The 18,375-nt window shown below is 43.7% G+C and overlaps 1 protein-coding gene across 1 annotated transcript; it reads left to right on the plus strand.

Annotated features, from left to right (window-relative positions):
• Window positions 1–4,126: 4,126 nt before the first annotated feature.
• Window positions 4,127–17,506, plus strand: LOC310873267 (uncharacterized protein). The gene is made up of 23 exons (XM_083785602.1): window positions 4,127–4,238; window positions 4,757–5,806; window positions 6,702–6,763; window positions 6,935–6,973; window positions 7,235–7,322; window positions 7,633–7,704; window positions 8,268–8,393; window positions 8,656–8,781; window positions 8,936–9,052; window positions 10,083–10,207; window positions 10,548–10,789; window positions 11,180–11,261; window positions 11,724–11,839; window positions 11,943–12,178; window positions 12,417–12,492; window positions 12,596–12,621; window positions 12,875–13,003; window positions 13,570–13,700; window positions 13,963–14,755; window positions 15,321–15,414; window positions 15,766–15,887; window positions 16,486–16,855; window positions 17,112–17,506. Exons 2-22 carry the CDS (start codon window positions 4,781–4,783, stop codon window positions 16,516–16,518), a joined length of 3,861 nt encoding a protein of 1,286 aa, XP_083641728.1. The 5' UTR covers window positions 4,127–4,238; window positions 4,757–4,780; the 3' UTR covers window positions 16,519–16,855; window positions 17,112–17,506.
• The last annotated feature ends 869 nt before the right edge of the window (window positions 17,507–18,375 follow it).

Below are 18,375 nucleotides of genomic sequence, written 5' to 3' on the forward strand. Positions count from 1 at the left end.
TTCGTCAAAATCTCTCGATGACGTCGCTGTGGATGGCAGGGAGGAGGGGGGCGGATATGTGGGAAATAGCGGTTGGGGTGGAATTCCCTGCGGCATCCAGAAAGCACTGGAGCCGGGCCCTGAACTGGAGCTGGTTCCGTATGAAGAGTACCTGTTTGGGGGAGAATCTCGTTCTTGTTTTATCGGAGGAGAGCGCCTGCGGGGAGGCGAGCTACGACCTCTTCTGTAGGGGCTGGAGCCCCTTCGCTCCGACAAACTGGAGTCACTTCTCGATGACGAGCGCCTACGTCGGGACAGGTGCTTGCGTTCATCGCGATCTCTTTTCGGCGATGAATGTCTGTATCTGGGCGACCCCGATCGCTTTCTTCTGGGGCTCGAGTCCCATCTGGGTGACGCATCCCTTCTCGAGGGTGACCCCCTTCTCGAGGGTGACCCCCTTCTTGAGGGTGATGCCCTTCTCGAGGGTGACCCCCTTCTCGGGGGAGAACACCTTCTGGGGTGTGAGGTTTTGGTCTGCTGTGATTCACTACTGGCCTGTTGTGTGACTGACTCACCAAGTGCTCCAGGCCGGGTGTTCTTAATGTGCATTAGGAGGTGAGGGAGAGTCTCTGCGGTGATGAGTTCTTCAGGCATCTCAGCCAGCAGAGCCAGGTCTTTCATCTCCAGACCACAGCCATTTAGGATGCTCATTGCAGCCGACAGCTTATTTGGAGGGTAGGACGCCATGCTCCCAAACTCTGATGTCCAGAGAGAGGATATGTGATCTGATGTCCTTTGTCGCTGGAGACAAAACATCAGGAGAATTAATCAGGCTATGTTGTACATCAGGTGTTTTATCTAAGTCATGTGTAATGTCACAAATCTTGAACCGCTTCTGTAAATGCCTTCTAAATCAGCAATTCTTACACATTCAATAATTTTTTTTAAATGTTTGTATATCTGCTATTTTTTAATAGATGCTTTCCCGGTATTAATGGGTCAATAGCATTGGCATAAAACAGCAATGGCATAAAAAACAGCAAAAAGTGTGTAACATAGCTGTGGTAGTAGTATGTGTAACTCAATATAGTAGGCATAACATAGCTGTGGTAGGTGTAACACAAGTGTAATGGTGTGTAGATCAATTTTGACAACTGTGTTAAAAAAATTCTAATCATGTTGTGCTTTGTGCACACAAACCAGGGCAGCCTAGAGCTACGATTCCCAAACTTTTCAAGTCGAGACCCAAAGGAGAGATTAGATTAGTTTGTTTTGCATTGAAGAACTCAACTTTTAGGCTACACCTAGCCCTAGAATTATGACTGTGATCATTCATATACTATCGTATATTCCTGTATACACAGCCATAGAACCATAGAACACCCATCTGTTTCTGGTTATGTGACAACATGTTTGTACTCACCCATTAAATAATTCCAAAGACATGGAGTGAGATATTGTCCTCTAGTTTCCCATCCATGTGAAAGCTCTGGCACAAAATGTGTATTTAGTCAAATATCTCCACTTTTTCACGAGCTGCACCCAGACTGCTGGACTGAGTTAATCAAAACTTCCATTGATCACAAACGTCATCACCAATTGACCAGGGAAGCACAAATGTTTGGGGCACACAATTGGCATGTGGTGTGATTAATTACCCAGCACCTATCGCAACGCACATGCCAATTGTGTGCCCCAAACATTTGTGCTTATGTTTGTGATGATCAGAGGACATTTTGATTAATTCAGTCCTGCTGTCAATGCAGGCCCCTTTGCCTGGAGAGATAGCAGTCCGGGTGCAGCTCGTGAAAAAGTGGAGATATTTGACTAAATACACGTTTGTATTTAGTGAAACTAGAGGACACTCCACTTCTTTGGAATTATTTAATGGGTGAGCAGTGAGTACTGATGGGATATAGTAGACCTTTTAACCCATTCTGACCGGGCACCCATTTTGGTGTCGGCATCATGTTATGCTTTAGCTATTTAAAAATAGCAGATCTACAAGCTCATATCGCGCCACCGAGTGGCGCGATACGAGCTTGTAGGTCTGCTATTTTTGAAAAATCAAAAAAAACGACTGACATTTTTAGAATCTGATCTCAGGTCAGAATGGGTTCATCAGACCAGTGTGTGTCCGGCGGAAACCTCGTATGAATCTGATCTCAGGTCAGAATGGGTTAAGCAGTTACCATTACTTAAGAGTGTGCACCCTAGCTGTGCTTAAGCAAGGTCACATAGAGAGAACGTTTTCTATATAGTGTCTTGAAAAGTAAAGAGCTCTCCAGGACAGACGACCCCTCTGGCCTGCGCTTCAAGGGGCTCCCCGACCAGCGGACTGATATGATCGAATGATTTGATTTGTGATGTAACAGGTCGTATTTGCTTTCATCTATGCCATTTGCTGTTCATATTCATATCACATGGACCCATTCATTTTGGGATAGGTATCCCGACCTTAAGATCCCGACGGTAATCATTAAAAGATGCCATTTCTCGAGGTCCCATTGAGTTATGTTTACAGCCTGTTAATTACGTATAAGTACAATAAGTACAAACGCATGAATACAAACGGAGCAAATATCAAATTTTTATGCCGGGCATGTTGCGCCGCAACCAGAAGCAGATAGGGGTGTTCTATTGCTGTGTATACAGGAATATACAATAGCATATGAATGATCAGACATTCTAGACTATTCCTTTCGCTCCTATGCCACCAAAATGTGGAACGCCCTACCAACAGTCATTAAGACATGCAAATCGCTTGACTCCTTCAAAACCACTCTCAAAGGGCACCTACGAGCTGCAATTCGAAACTGGCCCCTGTAAAATCGGAATCCCCCCCCCCACCCCTTTTCCCCCCTCACTGTATATGTTTCTTTTCCCTTTTTACCTCCTTTATGATGAATTCCTGTTCTGTTCTTTGGCTATATAGAAGTGTATATTTGTACGTCTCTAAATGTTTTTGATGAATTGAACAAGGTGGGCCCTCTTGTAAACAAGTGTACTACTTTATTGGGTCGTACACACAGTTAACAGTCTTTGTACTGAGTTGTGCTTGAAATGTAATGTAATTCTGCTAACTGTTAATAAATATTTCAATCAATCAATCAATCAATCTAGGGTTAGGCTACAGTCCATATGTCCATAGCACAAAATAGCACACATACATCACGTAAAAGTAAAACATTATGAATTACACATCATTAATAGGATATATCTTATAAGTTAGTGATTTATAGATAATGATTAACATAAGGGAATTCCATTAAAACAGCTTGTAACATTAAACAGTTATTTTTCGTTATGTTTACCTGTTGGCTGTTTGGACCTTTGAACAGCTAACGTTAGCTCCCAGCTCCCTGGCGCTCAGTTTTCGTTAGCTCAGCTGGATTTATTACTTGACAAATATATAATTCTAATAGAGTATTAGTACATTTCACTACTGACTCGTGTTGTCGTTTTATACCGTAAAAACCTAAATTATGGGTGATTTATCTTTCTGAATCTGAAAATGTCCGACAGGGCCATCCTCAAAACGAATCCGGAAGAACTGTTTGTTATCACCGGAATTACTTCCTGAATGGGCCCATGCGCCGCCCCTCATGTTGCGTCCACACGAGCAGATGCAAAGCTGCAGTTTACCATTTATTGTTAATGGAAACCAGCGACAATGATGCAAAGATGCATTCGACGTTTGTAGTTGCTGACGTGCTTTTCTTTTGAAAACAATTTGCCCTGTGGTCTCCTAGCCTTTGCATCTGCCCCACACATATGCAGCTATCTCGCGTGTCTGTTATGATTCACGCAGCTGAAACACAAATAGCATGTCCTCTTTGTAGGTTGCTGATCCACTCAGCCTCAGCCATAAATAATATTATTAATATTATGTTATTATTAATTATTAATATTATTATTAATATTATGCACTAAATTATCGCATCATGATCCGGTCAAATAATTAAAGAATATGCGGTTACGGAAACGGTGTGTGCACGGAAGGCGGGATCTTAACCGGATAACACTAGTTAATTCTGAAATGTGTGTGAGTGTGACCCTTTTTTTCTTCTTAAAAAAACTGAAACGAGAATGTGAATTTTATTTTGAAGTTACAACCGGAAGTCAATATTTTGTTTATGCGTTGTGTGGACTATCGAAGCCAAACGTGACCGATACTACGGACTGTGTTTGTTCTGTTCATTTCTGATGATCGCGGCTGGTTAATACTTATAACATTTATTCGCCATTTGTAAAACAAGGTAATACCCCTTCTGAATATGTAGATTTAGCTAAGGTGAGAAACATGTTATCCGATACTATCTGAACTGTGTTCCGTTAACGGAGCTATAGGTTCAGCTAATGTTGTTAATGTTGATTTTATCGATGGAGTTTCAGTGGCCTATCATTGTTGTAGCCTGGTTAATGCTGATTCAACGGCTGATTCGGTCTGGTTTATTAACCAGGCTATCATTGTTGCACTTAATTCCAGCTTAAATTGCTTTCATGATTTCCCTGTTTTGCAACAACCGATTCGGTTCAACTGTAATTTCAACAGTAACAATGCATAATGTGAATGCAAAACAACACAAACAGTATAGGTTTTTTGCGGGGGGGGGGGGGGGGGGGGGGGGTTGTAGTACTGCTTATACAGAGAGTGTTGCCTATTATATCTCAGTATTAAGGTATCCAACACCCATCAGAAACATCACGTTCTCAAATTTATCTTTTAATACTTTTTGTATGCCCTCTCTTCTTCCCTGGTGACCTCTGTCTGCAGAGTGCGCTGCTCAGTGGTTCCACCATGTCTAACAACCACCAACCATACAGGGGACATCCTCTTCCTGCACCGACCGAACACACCCACCCATCTTACAGCTCTTCAAGTTCAGATCATAACCAACACTTTTACAGGCAGCCCCTGGAGCATTCATCTCCTTTTTCCTCCCAGTCTTCCTCCTCCTATGCCCCGTCGTTGTTGCCAGGCTCCGATGGGGCCCTCAATATCCTCAAAAGCTGTGGACTCGAACCCACAGACCTGTCCCTGCTGGCCGAGCTGCCAGAGGACGCCCTCACACTTGACTCTCTGCCTCATCTCCTTAAACAGATTAAAGTCAAGAGGAGAGGCGGTGATCAGACTTTCGCCACTCCTCCTGCTCCACCTTTCTCCTCCTCCTCTTCCTCCTCTCATCCTCCCCGCTCATCTTCCCGTCAAATGGCCATTACGACTAGCTCCGCCACCTCAGGGGAATGGGATAAACTTCGAACGCAGCCTATCCAGTACCCATTAGACCACGTTCTCCCGACGGCAGCCAAATCTAGACCACTCCCACACGAGCAGGTACAGGATTGGCAGGACCGCTGGGGAAACCCCCGGCAGATCGGTTCTATGACTCACCACAAGACGTCGTCATCGTCATCGGCGTCGTCTTCAGGCTACGTAGTGGACTATGGCCATAACGCCAGACCTGCTGTAGGCCTGTATGGCAGAGTCGGCCCCAGCTCTGCAGCATCAGGGGAGAGCACTAAAAAGCCTCCTTCCTTATTCTCTCTGAATGTTGAGGAGTATCGACCCAAAGCTTCCTACAGCAGGGTGCCTCCTCCTGGTTCCCTCTCCTCTCAACCCGAGGTAGTTGATTACAGAAAGCCTGCTCCACAATCTAGGGAGTACATGAGTCAACCTCCACTGCACGTTTCTCCCTACATTGGTCAGCCGAGTTTGTCTCAGAAGCAGCCGTCCCGGAAAGTAGCCCTGGACTTCCATGGAACTCCTCCAATGACATATCCTTACACCTGCTCTCTATGTGAAATCACCGTGTTGTCGGAGAAGGTAAGTACCTGCTGGTGTCTCTCACATGTCTTCTGTTTACTCATCTTCTTCTCTGGCAAAGGCGGGTAGGCTGTTGTTTCAATAAACTACAGTATGTACAAAACTCTCGCCCTCGACAACCTAGCTGCAACCTACCTACGTCGTCCTTCGCCACTATGCCCCCTCCAGATCCCTCAGGTCCGGTGATGCTAACTTCCTGCAAACCCCCAGGACCTCGGGTGGACCTCGGGCGACAGGGCTGTCATTTTCCATCACCTCTGTGGAACACGATTCCAAAGCCCACACATACCTCAGATATGCCTTCCCCAGCTAATCCCATTTCCATTGTTTTAAGTTTTATATTGATATTATTGTTAATAATGTGAATCTTTGACTATCCAGAAAAGTGCTCTATATAAGTCTATGTCCATAATTAATGATTACCTTTCATATTCCAACGTCATGTCCTGAAGTTTGCAGCCACATCATGTCATGTTCAAAGTAGTAGAAGTACAACTTCCTGCCTGTGTTGTCTCGATATGTTGGGTTCTGTACACCTGATCCACATTTTGCAAAATATCCCTTGACTGGAAAATGGAAAGAATTCACTCAAGCTTCCTGTTTTCTGACACAGGACACCATCATATAAGTCACTCATTATTGTTAAATAGGTATAAAACAAGCTTCCTATTATTTTGTGCTGTGTAAACAAGGCTAGTAGCTTTTAGTAACCACGGCACTGGGTAGGAGAGTAGCCTTGGAGGAAGGTGTACAAAGCAAGCATGCTGGTTCCTGCATCAGTAGAGAGGACCACAGAATGTCTGCACAATTTATTGGGGTGGCCATTTCAAATATTGTAGTGATTTCCAGTGGTTAAATGATCCCTTTTATAATATTTTTCTTTTGTAATTTGCAGTACTGGAACAACCACGTCAATTCTACTCGGCATGCGGATGGACAACTCACCGTGCTTCAGCAGTGAGTCAGCACAGTTTGACTCTGTGAAGAGAAACTCACAGATATTCATTTTTGGAAACACAGATTCATTAGACATTTTCTGATTGGCTTTTAGATTTGTGCAGAAGGGTTGTCCATTCAGAATGTTGTTCTAGTTGTGTTGTAATGGTTTGTCTGCCTGTCTCTCCTCAGGTTTCCTGCCTGGGACTGTAGGCTGGGTAATACCAGAAGGTATTGTCACAGTTCATCAGTACAGCTCCACGTTTTCCATAACTTTTTAGTTATTTACTGCACTGTTGAAATGTATTTTTGTCATACCGGTATTTGATATTTCACCCAATCTTACCATCAACTAAGTTGTACACACACACAAACACACATACACACGCATGCACACACGCATGCACATGCACACACAGCCACACACACACAAAATTGTTATGTTTGTGACATAAGACAGTAGTCCCATTAAACTGTATTCTGTCTCTCAAGCTCTGACAATGAACAATCACAGAGGTCGAAGAATCATGAAGAAAGGGCCGCACAGCGAATTCATCCAAATAAAAACAGAAAAACGAAGGTATTTACTGTTTATATTTCAGCTTTTGTGTACACACGCGGGATGCTATTATGTCACTGCTGCCCATCTCTACAAACGCCTGCGGGTCACGCATTCTGTTAGATGATGTATTGATACTGCTGCCACTTTACTACATTGTACCAATTCCATTGGTCCCTTCGCTAAACCCCATCCCAAAAGCGATTGTCTAATGCTAATCCAAATAGTTTAACAAACGTTGCTAAGCTAATACGTATAGTATTATTGTGTGAATATTCACTGGCATCACAATTTTTTTATTATTCACCTGTTAATGTTTGTTACGTTTCAGTTCAGTCCTACGATTCAGCAGAATAAATACAGCATGCTGCAGATGGAAAAACAAACGAAGACACAAACGAAGGTATTTACTGTTTTATATTTCAGCTTTTGTGTACACACACAGGATGCTATTATGGCCATGGATCATGTCACCGTTTAAAAACGACACTAGGCCATGACCCATCGCTATCCTTTCACCTGTGTTATTCAGGGTTACTTTAGGCTTTGGTTGTAAATGGAAAAACATAAATAAAACCTGTTGGGAAAATAACCATGACACTGTTGACGGGTGTAGTTGCGAACGCAGTGAGCCACTTACTATGAGACCCTGCTGCTCATGTCTGTGTGTCTGTCCCGCTGTGACACCACCCGCCCGCCACCAGAGGGCGCAGCTGTAGCACACACACACACACACACACAGGGCGCAGCTGTAGCACACACACACACACACACACACACACACACACACACACACACACAACCACACACACACAAGCTGCGTTCGCTTCCCGCGTTTGCGCGTCTTACTTGTGTAGTGTAGTGAGAGGGTTTCTGGGTAATGACAGAACAGCCATTGAAATGCCCTTCTCTCCAGATTAGATTAGATTTAACTGACTGTAAACTAGTTTGTTTTCTGTCTCCCAGCAGCGTCCAGCGAACGGGAAGGTGATTTCTGTCAAATTTGCAGTTCAGTCTGTGGAAGAGACTCACCTGAGGTCCCTGGTAGAAACATTTGGGAAGGTTGTCAAAATTATTCTGTTCCCAACATTGGTAAGACTTATTTACCGCACGCAGTATAATAGAATCTCATTCACTATAGAAAATAGCAATTCTAGTTACTAATGCTCTAAATGTATTTGCTTTATAAAATGCTCCCAAAAGTACTACAATAATACATACGTATTAGCTTATCAACGTTTGTTAAACTATTTAGATCAGCATTAGACGATTGCTTTAGTGATGGGGCACAATAAGGCAGTAGTAAAGTGGCAGCAGTATTGATACCTAATCTAACAGAATGTGTGACCCGCAGGCGTTTGTAGAGATGGGCACCAGTGACCAGGCCAAAGATCTGGTTAAGTTTTACGTGAGTAACCCAATCTCTGCCGGTGGACAGAAAATCATCTTTGATCACTCCGCTACTTTCAACTTCCTACAGGTAATTTCAACTTCAGTCATACTTAGTTGTGTGTGTGGGGGTCGCACCACGACAATAGCAGATTTACATGCTCACAAAAAAAATCCCATTTCATCACGTGAATTAAACTGCTTAATGTAAAATCGCTACTATTATTGTTGTGCCTTTTCCCCAGAGTTCTCGTGTGGTGAGTTTTAGCCCCGGCCCTTCAGGAGAGGACAACATCTCTGACCTCATCTCCATCATCAAGCGCTTCGGTCCTCCTCTGTACACACTGCTCCTGCCCTCAGTGGTAATATCTGTCCTGTCCCTAAACCCAGCTCGTCTCTGCCGTTTACAGGGAGTCGGCGAGGGGTAGAGATGAGCCTATTTCACCCGCACAATAATCTGACAAATACTGTGTAATACTGAAATCTGAACACGCTGATTGACACCTTGCTACAGTATAACGCTGGCAATGACGGGCAAGCTGATTTCCGCATGTAATGCAATATTGCCGCAAAGCAGTTATTCCAGGACTGACTGTTAGAATTTGAAAGTGGCAAATCGTCTGTACCTCGACCGTTTCAGACAAAACGACCAAAGAAAAAACAACAAATTGGTGATGTCTGGGATACAGCACAATAAAAATAAAAGCACTGGTACAATTCATTGGCACTATGCAGTTACTGTTAGATGTCTCTATATTATTATAATAATCCCATTTAGCCTTTTCTCATTTTAGAGTCAAAGGGATTCAAAGAAATGCACATAAAGTGCACAAAGACCCACACATCGTCTGCGCTTGCAATATGAACACTTTTATTAGGCAACGTCAAAGACCTTCAGGCATCTGTATCTAGAGTCAAAGGGAGACATTTTAAGTAAATTGAGTTATTTATGTTAACCCATTCTGAACGGGCACCCATTTTGGTGTCGGCATCATGTTATGCTTTAGCTATTGAAAAATAGCAGATCTACAAGCTCATATCGCGCCACCGAGTGGCGCGATACGAGCTTGTAGGTCTGCTATTTTTGAAAAATTTAAGAGCGACTGACATTTCTAGAATCTGATCTCAGGTCAGAATGGGTTAATCAGACCCAGTGTGTGTCCAGTGGAAACCTCGTATGAATCTGATCTCAGGTCAGAATGGGTTAAGGACAGTGGTGGGAGCTGGGAGGAGTCATGTGAAGCTGAAAAATTTTAATTGTTTTTTGCGTGCAGCCAATTATCTTCATATGTGTCATCTTTACAGAGACTACTTTACATGTAGTGTAATATTTGTCTGCTTCATTAGTGGTGTTGGTCTGTCTTCTTATTAAATTATGTTTTAATCAAACAGGCTTCTGTGGAGATGAAATTTGCACCAGATGCTCAGAAGCTGGTGGACTATTATTCCACTAACATCCTGAAAATAGACCGTGTGGCCATTAAGGTGTTCTTCTCTGGAGAATATAACACACTCATGTAAGTTTCATTCTGGATTAATTCAGCTTTATGTGGTTTTGCTAATGGGACAATATCACCTCAATATATGGTGTTTATAATCATGATGATGATGAACACTGCTTTCAGCGCCACCTGGTGGTCACCAGTTTAGGCTTTGAGTGCCAATTCTCCCATTATAAAGAGAGAAAGAATTTGTAATTCTATTATGCATGTAATGTGCATGTCATCATCTGTACACCAGATAAGAGACATTTTCAAAATATATATTTTTTGAATTCCCAAGGGAAGACGTCTTGGCGTTTTTGGCTCTTAAACTGTTGATGTGAAACATTTGCTTCTAAATTCTAATGCCCTGCAGGAGAGTGCCAAAAGCGAAGAAATACGACGAAACGGAGAGTTCTGTGAGGAAGAGGAGTGGGAGCCCACGTAGGGCAGGAAGGACGAGGAGCAGGAGCCCATCCCCAAAGAGGAGGAGTAGAGACAAGGAGGACGGGGGAAAGAGGACGGACAGAGAGACCGTGAGCAGTGAGAGGGAGACGGAGGTTGGCAAGGAGAGGGATGGAGAGATGGAGAGCAACATGGCTGACAAACCGCAGTCTGGTGAGAGTCAAACATCCCTGTTCTGGGGGATATTTGCAAGAAAGTAGCCGATCACAATGTAGAGATTTGGTGTCAATAGGAAAATAGCATAGTGCTTGTTGCCAGAGTTTAATTGTGTTGAACATTTTGTCTACGCTTTACGTGTAGAACTTGCCAGTAAAGCAGTGTCAATTATTTTCGAAATGAGGTTTCATTTGTCGCAATGAAAGCATCAAACCAGTATGAATGAGGCATCACCAAATGAACAGTTTGAAGTGAAGAATGTGCTGACACATTATCACATGGTTTATTGGTCACGCTCGTAGTGGTAAGGTTCATAACTCTTGACCATGGAGAGGAAAAAAAGAATCAAGCCGGTGACCATGTCCCCCCTCTTTACCACACCCACAGAAACCGCAGCTGATGAGCCAGTCCTTTCAGGGCCTTCCCAACCAGAGACCAATCGGAACGATGGACACCAGGAGGACCAAGTGTGAGTTTATTGTTGTCCATTTCCCTCTGAACTTGAGCAACACATGCGCACTGTAACCGTCTTGTTTGGAGAAAAGGTCAAAGTAGAATACTTACTTACGCCTATCGCTCCTTTTTATGGAGCATAGGCCGTTGACTACAGTTCGCCAGAGTCCTCTATCCTGGGCCTTCTTTTCCAGCTGTTTCCATGTCAGTCCACACTGCTTGATGTCAGTCTCAAGGTCCCTGCGCCAGGTGTTCTTCGGCCTCCCCCTCTTTCTTTTGCCTTGTGGGTTCCAAAGTAGAATAGTGATCACAAATCAAAACATCAAAATATTGTATAACGGCAGGCTTGTATTTCCACCTGTTTATTTAAAGGCATGCATTTGTTGGCAGTATCGCCACGCAAAACGTAATATAAATCTACGTTTATGAATCGTGCAGCTTCTGCAGTAGGTATGAAATGTAACTGATCTCCAAGCAGGTCTGAAGAGGACAGCGACATCGAGGGAATGGAGGTCTTGGGAGAGGACGGCGATTTTGTCGATGACTCGGACGACGAGAGAGAGGAAGGAGCAGAGGACGGTGAAGGCCAAACGGGTACAGTGAAAACAAACGCATGCTTGAAAACTAACCATGTCAAATGAAGATTCTATTGTCCAAAAAGAAAAGGGTTCAAAACGAAGCTACTCTACCTTCGCAGCAGAGAAGAAGGAGACGGAGGAGGTCCCAGAGCAGAGCACTGGGGCCAGTACAGAACCAGTGGAGAGCACTGGAGCCAGTACGGAACCAGTGGAGCGCACTGGAGCCAGTACAGAACCAGTGGAGAGCACTGGAGCCAGTACGGAACCAGTGGAGCGCACTGGAGCCAGTACGGAACCAGTGGAGGTGTCGGAAGCACAGAGTGACCAACAGGAGGTACCAGAGGAAGGCGTGGAGGTAGGGAAAAGTCTTCTCAGAATATTTAATGTTCATCTTTAATATTAATATGCAGCTTTCAAACATACAGTATGAAACCTTGTGTTGAACGATAAGATGCGCCACATTAAATCCTGTTTGGAGGTGTAGATGCGGGGGTTGGCAGTTGATCTCCATGTTTGATGAGAAACATTTTATTATTATGGCACAATATTACTGTGTGTGCGTGTGTGTGCGTGCGTGCGTGTTCGTGTTCCAGTCAGAACCAGATTTCGAACCAGACCTGTCCAGTTATATCACACTGGATGAACTGGGGGAGGACACGGAGGAGGAAGGTAATACATCAATCAGTCACTTAATTACATCCTCTTAAAGGTGAATTTCACAAATAAAAAAAACAGGTTAGAATTATCTGACGGATTTCTCTTTTCCCCCCAGCGGAAACGTTTGGGGAGAAAGACGAGGTGAGGTCTAAATCTGTATAAACCCACTCTAGTGACACAGTATGTATTCTAGTATAAACGCAGTCGTATATTAGATATAGTATGTATTATAGCAGAAATACACTTTTATAAAATGTACATTATAGTAGACATAGAATGTATGTATTCCAGTGGATATATTAAGTCATACTGTACTCTAGTGTGTATTATATAAGATGTTCTGTTGTTGTATGAATGCTTGTGTTTTGAATACTTGTGAATATTGTGTTTTTAGGAGCAGTGTACCAAGGTTCTGTACTTTGAGAACCTCCCTTACAGGGGCTACTCCGACGATGAGTTCCTGTCCATCGTCAAAGATTACGGCAAAGTGCATCGATACAACCTTCGTCGCGGACAAAAAGTGGTCTGTTCTACTGTCCGTTTGACTTTTCTACTGTATGTCTGACTGCCCTACTGGCATCAGTCCTTGTAACCGTACTCCCTAAGAAATATTTCATTGAAATGTCCAATTTAATTCATTTTGTCACATGTCGGTCAAATGAAGTCACTACTGTCACTGTAATTATCAAATGATCCCACCTCAATATGGTGTACGGGGAACCCCTTTTGGTGTTAGCATTATGTCATGCTTTAGCTATTGAAAAATAGCAGATCTACAAGCTCATAGCGCGCCACTCAGTGGCGCGCTACGAGCTTGTAGGTCTGCTATTTTTGAAAAATCGACTGACATAGAAACAGCTTTTTCAGAAAACTGTCATTTTCAAACAGACATTTTTAGAATCTGATCTCAGGTCAGAATGGGTTAATTAATTTGTCACATGTCTGTCATGTCGGTCAAATCAAGTCCCTGTAATTATCAAATGATCCCACCTCAATATCGTGTACGGTATATTGTGTACATATATTATGGAAATATGCAGAGTGCCATTTCATGGGGACTTTGTATTAAATGTTTCACTTGTATTTCAGGGCTTCATTGAGATGGACAATGTATTCGACGCAGTACGAGCAGCCACGGTTCTGTCCAGCAAGCCACTGGAGTTCAAAGGCTCTGTCCTCCTTGTCCAGCTGTCTGATCGATACAAAACACTCGCCACTGGGTCAGTACATACTGTGTATATATATATGACTTTTCTATCAAACTATTAAAAACATGGATTTCAATCGATCGTCACATCTTTTTGGTAACGCCAAACGTTTTGGTTGAACTACTCCCAACTGCTGTATAATTCCTAGGGAAGATACAGCAGCTGAGCAATGAGTGCAAACTGATTGATCACCCTCTCAGTCAGAGCAAGTGATATTGCATTATATCACGTAAACATAACATGTCTATTCGTCTCGGCTGTGTTTGTGTTGCAGAGGGGATCAACTTGAGTCAAACTCGGACGAAGAAAACGGGGACACGGACAGGAGTAGTAGCAGCAGGAGGCTCATTTCCAGGAAGATTTCGGAGACAGAGGAAGAAAACAGAAGGGAGGAAACAGAGGGGGAGGAGGAGAACAGAAAGGAGGAGAAGATAAAGGAGACAGAAGACAACAGAGAGAAGGGAGAGAGCGAGGAGGAAATGAACAAGACAGGAGAGGAGATAAAGGAGACGGAACAGGAGGAGAACACAGAGGAGATAGAGAATACACAAAGGAGACAAGTGAAGATGAGAAAACAAGGGAATCGGGCGAAGATGAGAAAACAAAAGGAGGAGCAAGGGGCGAACATTGCAGAGGCCAACAGAAAGAGAATAAAGGAGGAGGAAAGTGAGGAGGAAATTAGCAAGACAGGAGAGGAGACGGAACAGAGAGAGAACAGAATGGAGACGGGAGAGGAGGAGAAAACAAAGGAGTCGGGAGCGGAGGTAAAGTTGACAGAACAGGAGGAGAATAGAATGGGGACGGGAGTGGAGAAGAACACAAACGAGACGGAAGGGAGGAAACGGGGGGGAGAGAGGAGATCACAAAGACTGAGAGCAGGAAGGAGGAGTGAGACGGAGGAGGAGAAAACAAATGAGACAGAGGAGAAAACAAAAGAGAACACAAACGAGACAGGAGGGCAGATGAAGGCGACAGAGGAGGACTACATAATGGACACAGGAGAGACCATGCAGGAAGAGACGCCCGCTACCTCGGAGGAAGTGGCGTCGTCTGAACCAGGAAGTGAGGTACCGTAATGACGGTGTTTAGTTATTATTAATGTGTCGGTTAAACATTTCAGCGGATCCTGTGAGGGAGCCCTTCATAGCCATACTGTATGTACAGTGTGCATTTAATGCTCCGATATGCTGTGACCCAACTCACCAAGTCATAGCGTGATATTTTAGCTTTATTGGGTCATGGAAATGTGACTTTGCAATCATGAAAAGTCGGTGAATTTGACATTTATTCAAGAGTGGTAATCTGTATTTCTAGAAATGTCAATTTAACCCATTTTGGTGTTTCAAGCATTCCGTTATAATTTAGCTATTGGAAAATAGCAGATCTACAAGCTCATAGCGCGCCACCGAGTGGCGCGCTATGAACTTGTAGGTCTGCTATTTTTGAAAAATCGTAAAAATGTGGCACAAATCTTTGAATATGTATATATTCTTTCAGAGCGAACGTTTTCATTTTTTCCGACGTCGGGCCTAAATGGGTTAAACGGCATCAATTCATTCTGTTGGAAAAACATGATCAACAGAGTGTGAAATTGTGGTTTCATCTGTGTTCTTTTTTTTTCCTTTCGTTTAGTGTCCCAGGGCCAACCATAAGGAAAACCCAGAGGCAGAGGTCACGGTTCCGAGTCCGACTGCTGCTGATCCCATCCAACCGACGAAGCCCGTTGGTGAGAAACAACACTTTGTTGAGTAGACGGTCCAATTATGTCCCACTGAGTGGCTGACCGTATTCAGGTTTTCATTCCGACTAAATACTACACCACCACTAGATGGCAGGAAGAATAACCCTGTATAGCCATTTGTACTACTACTTCTAGATGTATTGCGTTTCTATTAGTACTTATCGTAGTCGATGGGTAGAAAAGTGTACCTGTATTGATCCCACAGGGGAAAGTCCCGTTGGTTCTATAGCGACAGTGGTAGTACCAACTAGTGGATGGTTTTCATTGCATTCACCTGCATAGTTTATTTCGGTCCTCTTTTAACCACCTCTTTTATTTAACTCTGTACTCTTACAGGTACAGAGTTTGTTCGTCCTGTGGTTGGTTATTTCTGTAACTTGTGTCAAGTGATCTATGCTGACGAGGACGAAGCTAAAAGCCAACACTGCAGCACTCTGCAACATTACAACAAATACCAGGTCAGTAACATCTATCTTATCTATAAATGCACCAAGTCCCTGTGGTGTCAAATTCGACACCACAGGGGGTGCAGGGCCCGGTGTCGAGTCAGTCGGACCCACGGTTGTCCAGAACCGCCTCAAAAAGGCCCCTGACCATGGTCCATATATGGAGCTGGCCTGTTCTGACATCTGCATAGACTCCTTATTTGGGCATGCCTGACAAATAACTATATATATTATATGGGCATAAAAGGGACACAGACATAATATCTGGATGGGGCATTCATATTATCCAACTTGCATTGTTCCAAGTAGGCCAGTGCCCAACGGGCACCGCTCTAGTATCTATAAATGCACCATGTCTGTACGTGTGTAATCCATGTAACTCGAGAACCGTTCGCCCCACCAACTTCAAATTCATGACACACGCGTTCCACACCCCCACAAGGGGGTGCAGTGCCCGGTGTCGAGTCGGTCCAGAACTGCCCCAAAAAGAAGTCCATTGTTTAGAAACTACTGGTAGCCAGAAAGCCCTATTTAGCAATGACAGCCATTACTCCCAACATCTCTACTAATCAGACTTGCTTCTATTGTCTTATGTCCGATTTTAAACCAGGAGCACACAGGTCGTGACCCCTGGACCAGCTGAGTGTTGTCCATGTGAGGAGACGGAGAGGCATGGACCGAAATGGACCTTTCATTCAGAACGTCTGGAGGACTAATTCTGCCTTCAATAATAATCTGGGCTGGCTATTCCTTAACCACGTCATGAACCCTAGCATTCATGTGGCAACCACAATTGCGTTGTCAAGCGACAATAAGTATAGAGCCGATTGACATATGATTGCGCCCAGGGCAGCGTTCGGCGGATTCGTCTATACTGTGCATTTTTTTGTTTTTGAGCTGTAATATACATTATATATTCTCAGTCGGTATGTCACCACAGAATGTATTATGTAAACCACACTAGATGTTAAGATCTTAGAGTATATATTAAGTTATTAACCCATTCTGACCGGGCACCCATGTTGGTGTCAGCATCATGTTATGCTTTAGCTATTTAAAAATAGCAGATCTACAAGCTCATATCGCGCCACCGAGTGGCGCGATACGAGCTTGTAGGTCTGCTATTTTTGAAAAATCGAAGAGCGACTGACATTTTTAGAATCTGATCTCGGGTCAGAATGGGTTCATCAGACCGGTGTGTGTCCGGCGGAAACCTTCGTATGAATCTGATCTCAGGTCAGAATGGGTTAATAGAGACGTCACCGGGAGGAAACCCTGAGGCGAAATGGACAGTGGCTGAATTTGTCATTGCAGCTCGAGCCAGCACTGGTCCGTTGACTATCATTGCGCACGTTCCATGTTATTGAGGCCATGACACATGAACGCGCGCAAATGGCGCAATGATAGTCGATTTGGCCCAATCCATCCCAGAATGCACTCTGTTCCTACCCGGAAGGAGGAGTGAAATCGCCTCATGCGCTTTTGAGCAACTTAATGCAAGTGGATGAGGAGAAATCCGGTGCCGTCTCTATTAATATATACTCTAGCTAAGATACATTTTATTTGGTCAAATATATAAAACTACAGTATTTTCTCTACTCACTTAATCTGAACACTTGTGCCCCCATTAAGATTTTAACATGTGTTCATTGAGTTTCCTTTGTCATCATGTAAATAAAGTGATTTAGGCCAGAAGTAAACATCTCACTCTTTTATCAGCGATACATAAAACAGATCATTCACATTTCACTTAATGAAAATACTAATTTGACTATGCTTTCCGAGTTGTACTGTAAAACTGAATTAAAGAGTTTAATTACGTGTTCCAATTCAGTTTAGTCGGCTTACTTTAACTAAACTTGTAAGGACCCAGGGAGCCTGTTGCACCACCTCACGCTAAGTTCAAACTTAGCCTAGTTATAGCTTAAATGCCTTTTTTATTTTATTTTTAAGATATTTTTTTGCGGCTTACGCCTTTTATTGATTTTTGAAGGGACAGACAGTAGGCTGACAGGAAACAGGAGAGAGATGGGGGGATGACATGCAGTAAAGGCCGTGTCGGGTCCGGGAGTCGAACCCGCGGCACACTGCGACTGGATTACCAGTCCGGTGCCCAGACCGTTACGCTACGGCCTGGGCCGCTTAAATGCCTTTTAAGTCAAGACTTATGTATGCATTACTTAAGCTATAACTAGGCTAAGTTTGAACTTAGTGTGAGGCGTTCGTGGAATGAGCAACACTGCTAAATGTGTGTTGCCAAAATGGCAAATGGTTGGTATTCAACCCTTGCTTTGAGTTGCTTAGTGGATTGGAATGAAAGAAAAAAACACATTGACCATTTTTACACTCAGTGTTTGGGTACTTGTCGCTTGTGGAAGATCCATACGCGGCATGCCACATGCTAGGGGGGCTATCTCATTATAGTCAAGACAGAACTTATTGATGCCAATCTCAATGCAGTGAGATCGAGATGAGATTCCGGAGCCAGTGGTGATCCCAG

This window comes from Protomyctophum parallelum, assembly GCF_964188405.1.
Source record: "Protomyctophum parallelum genome assembly, chromosome: 16".
NCBI classification, from domain to species: Eukaryota; Metazoa; Chordata; class Actinopteri; order Myctophiformes; family Myctophidae; genus Protomyctophum; species Protomyctophum parallelum.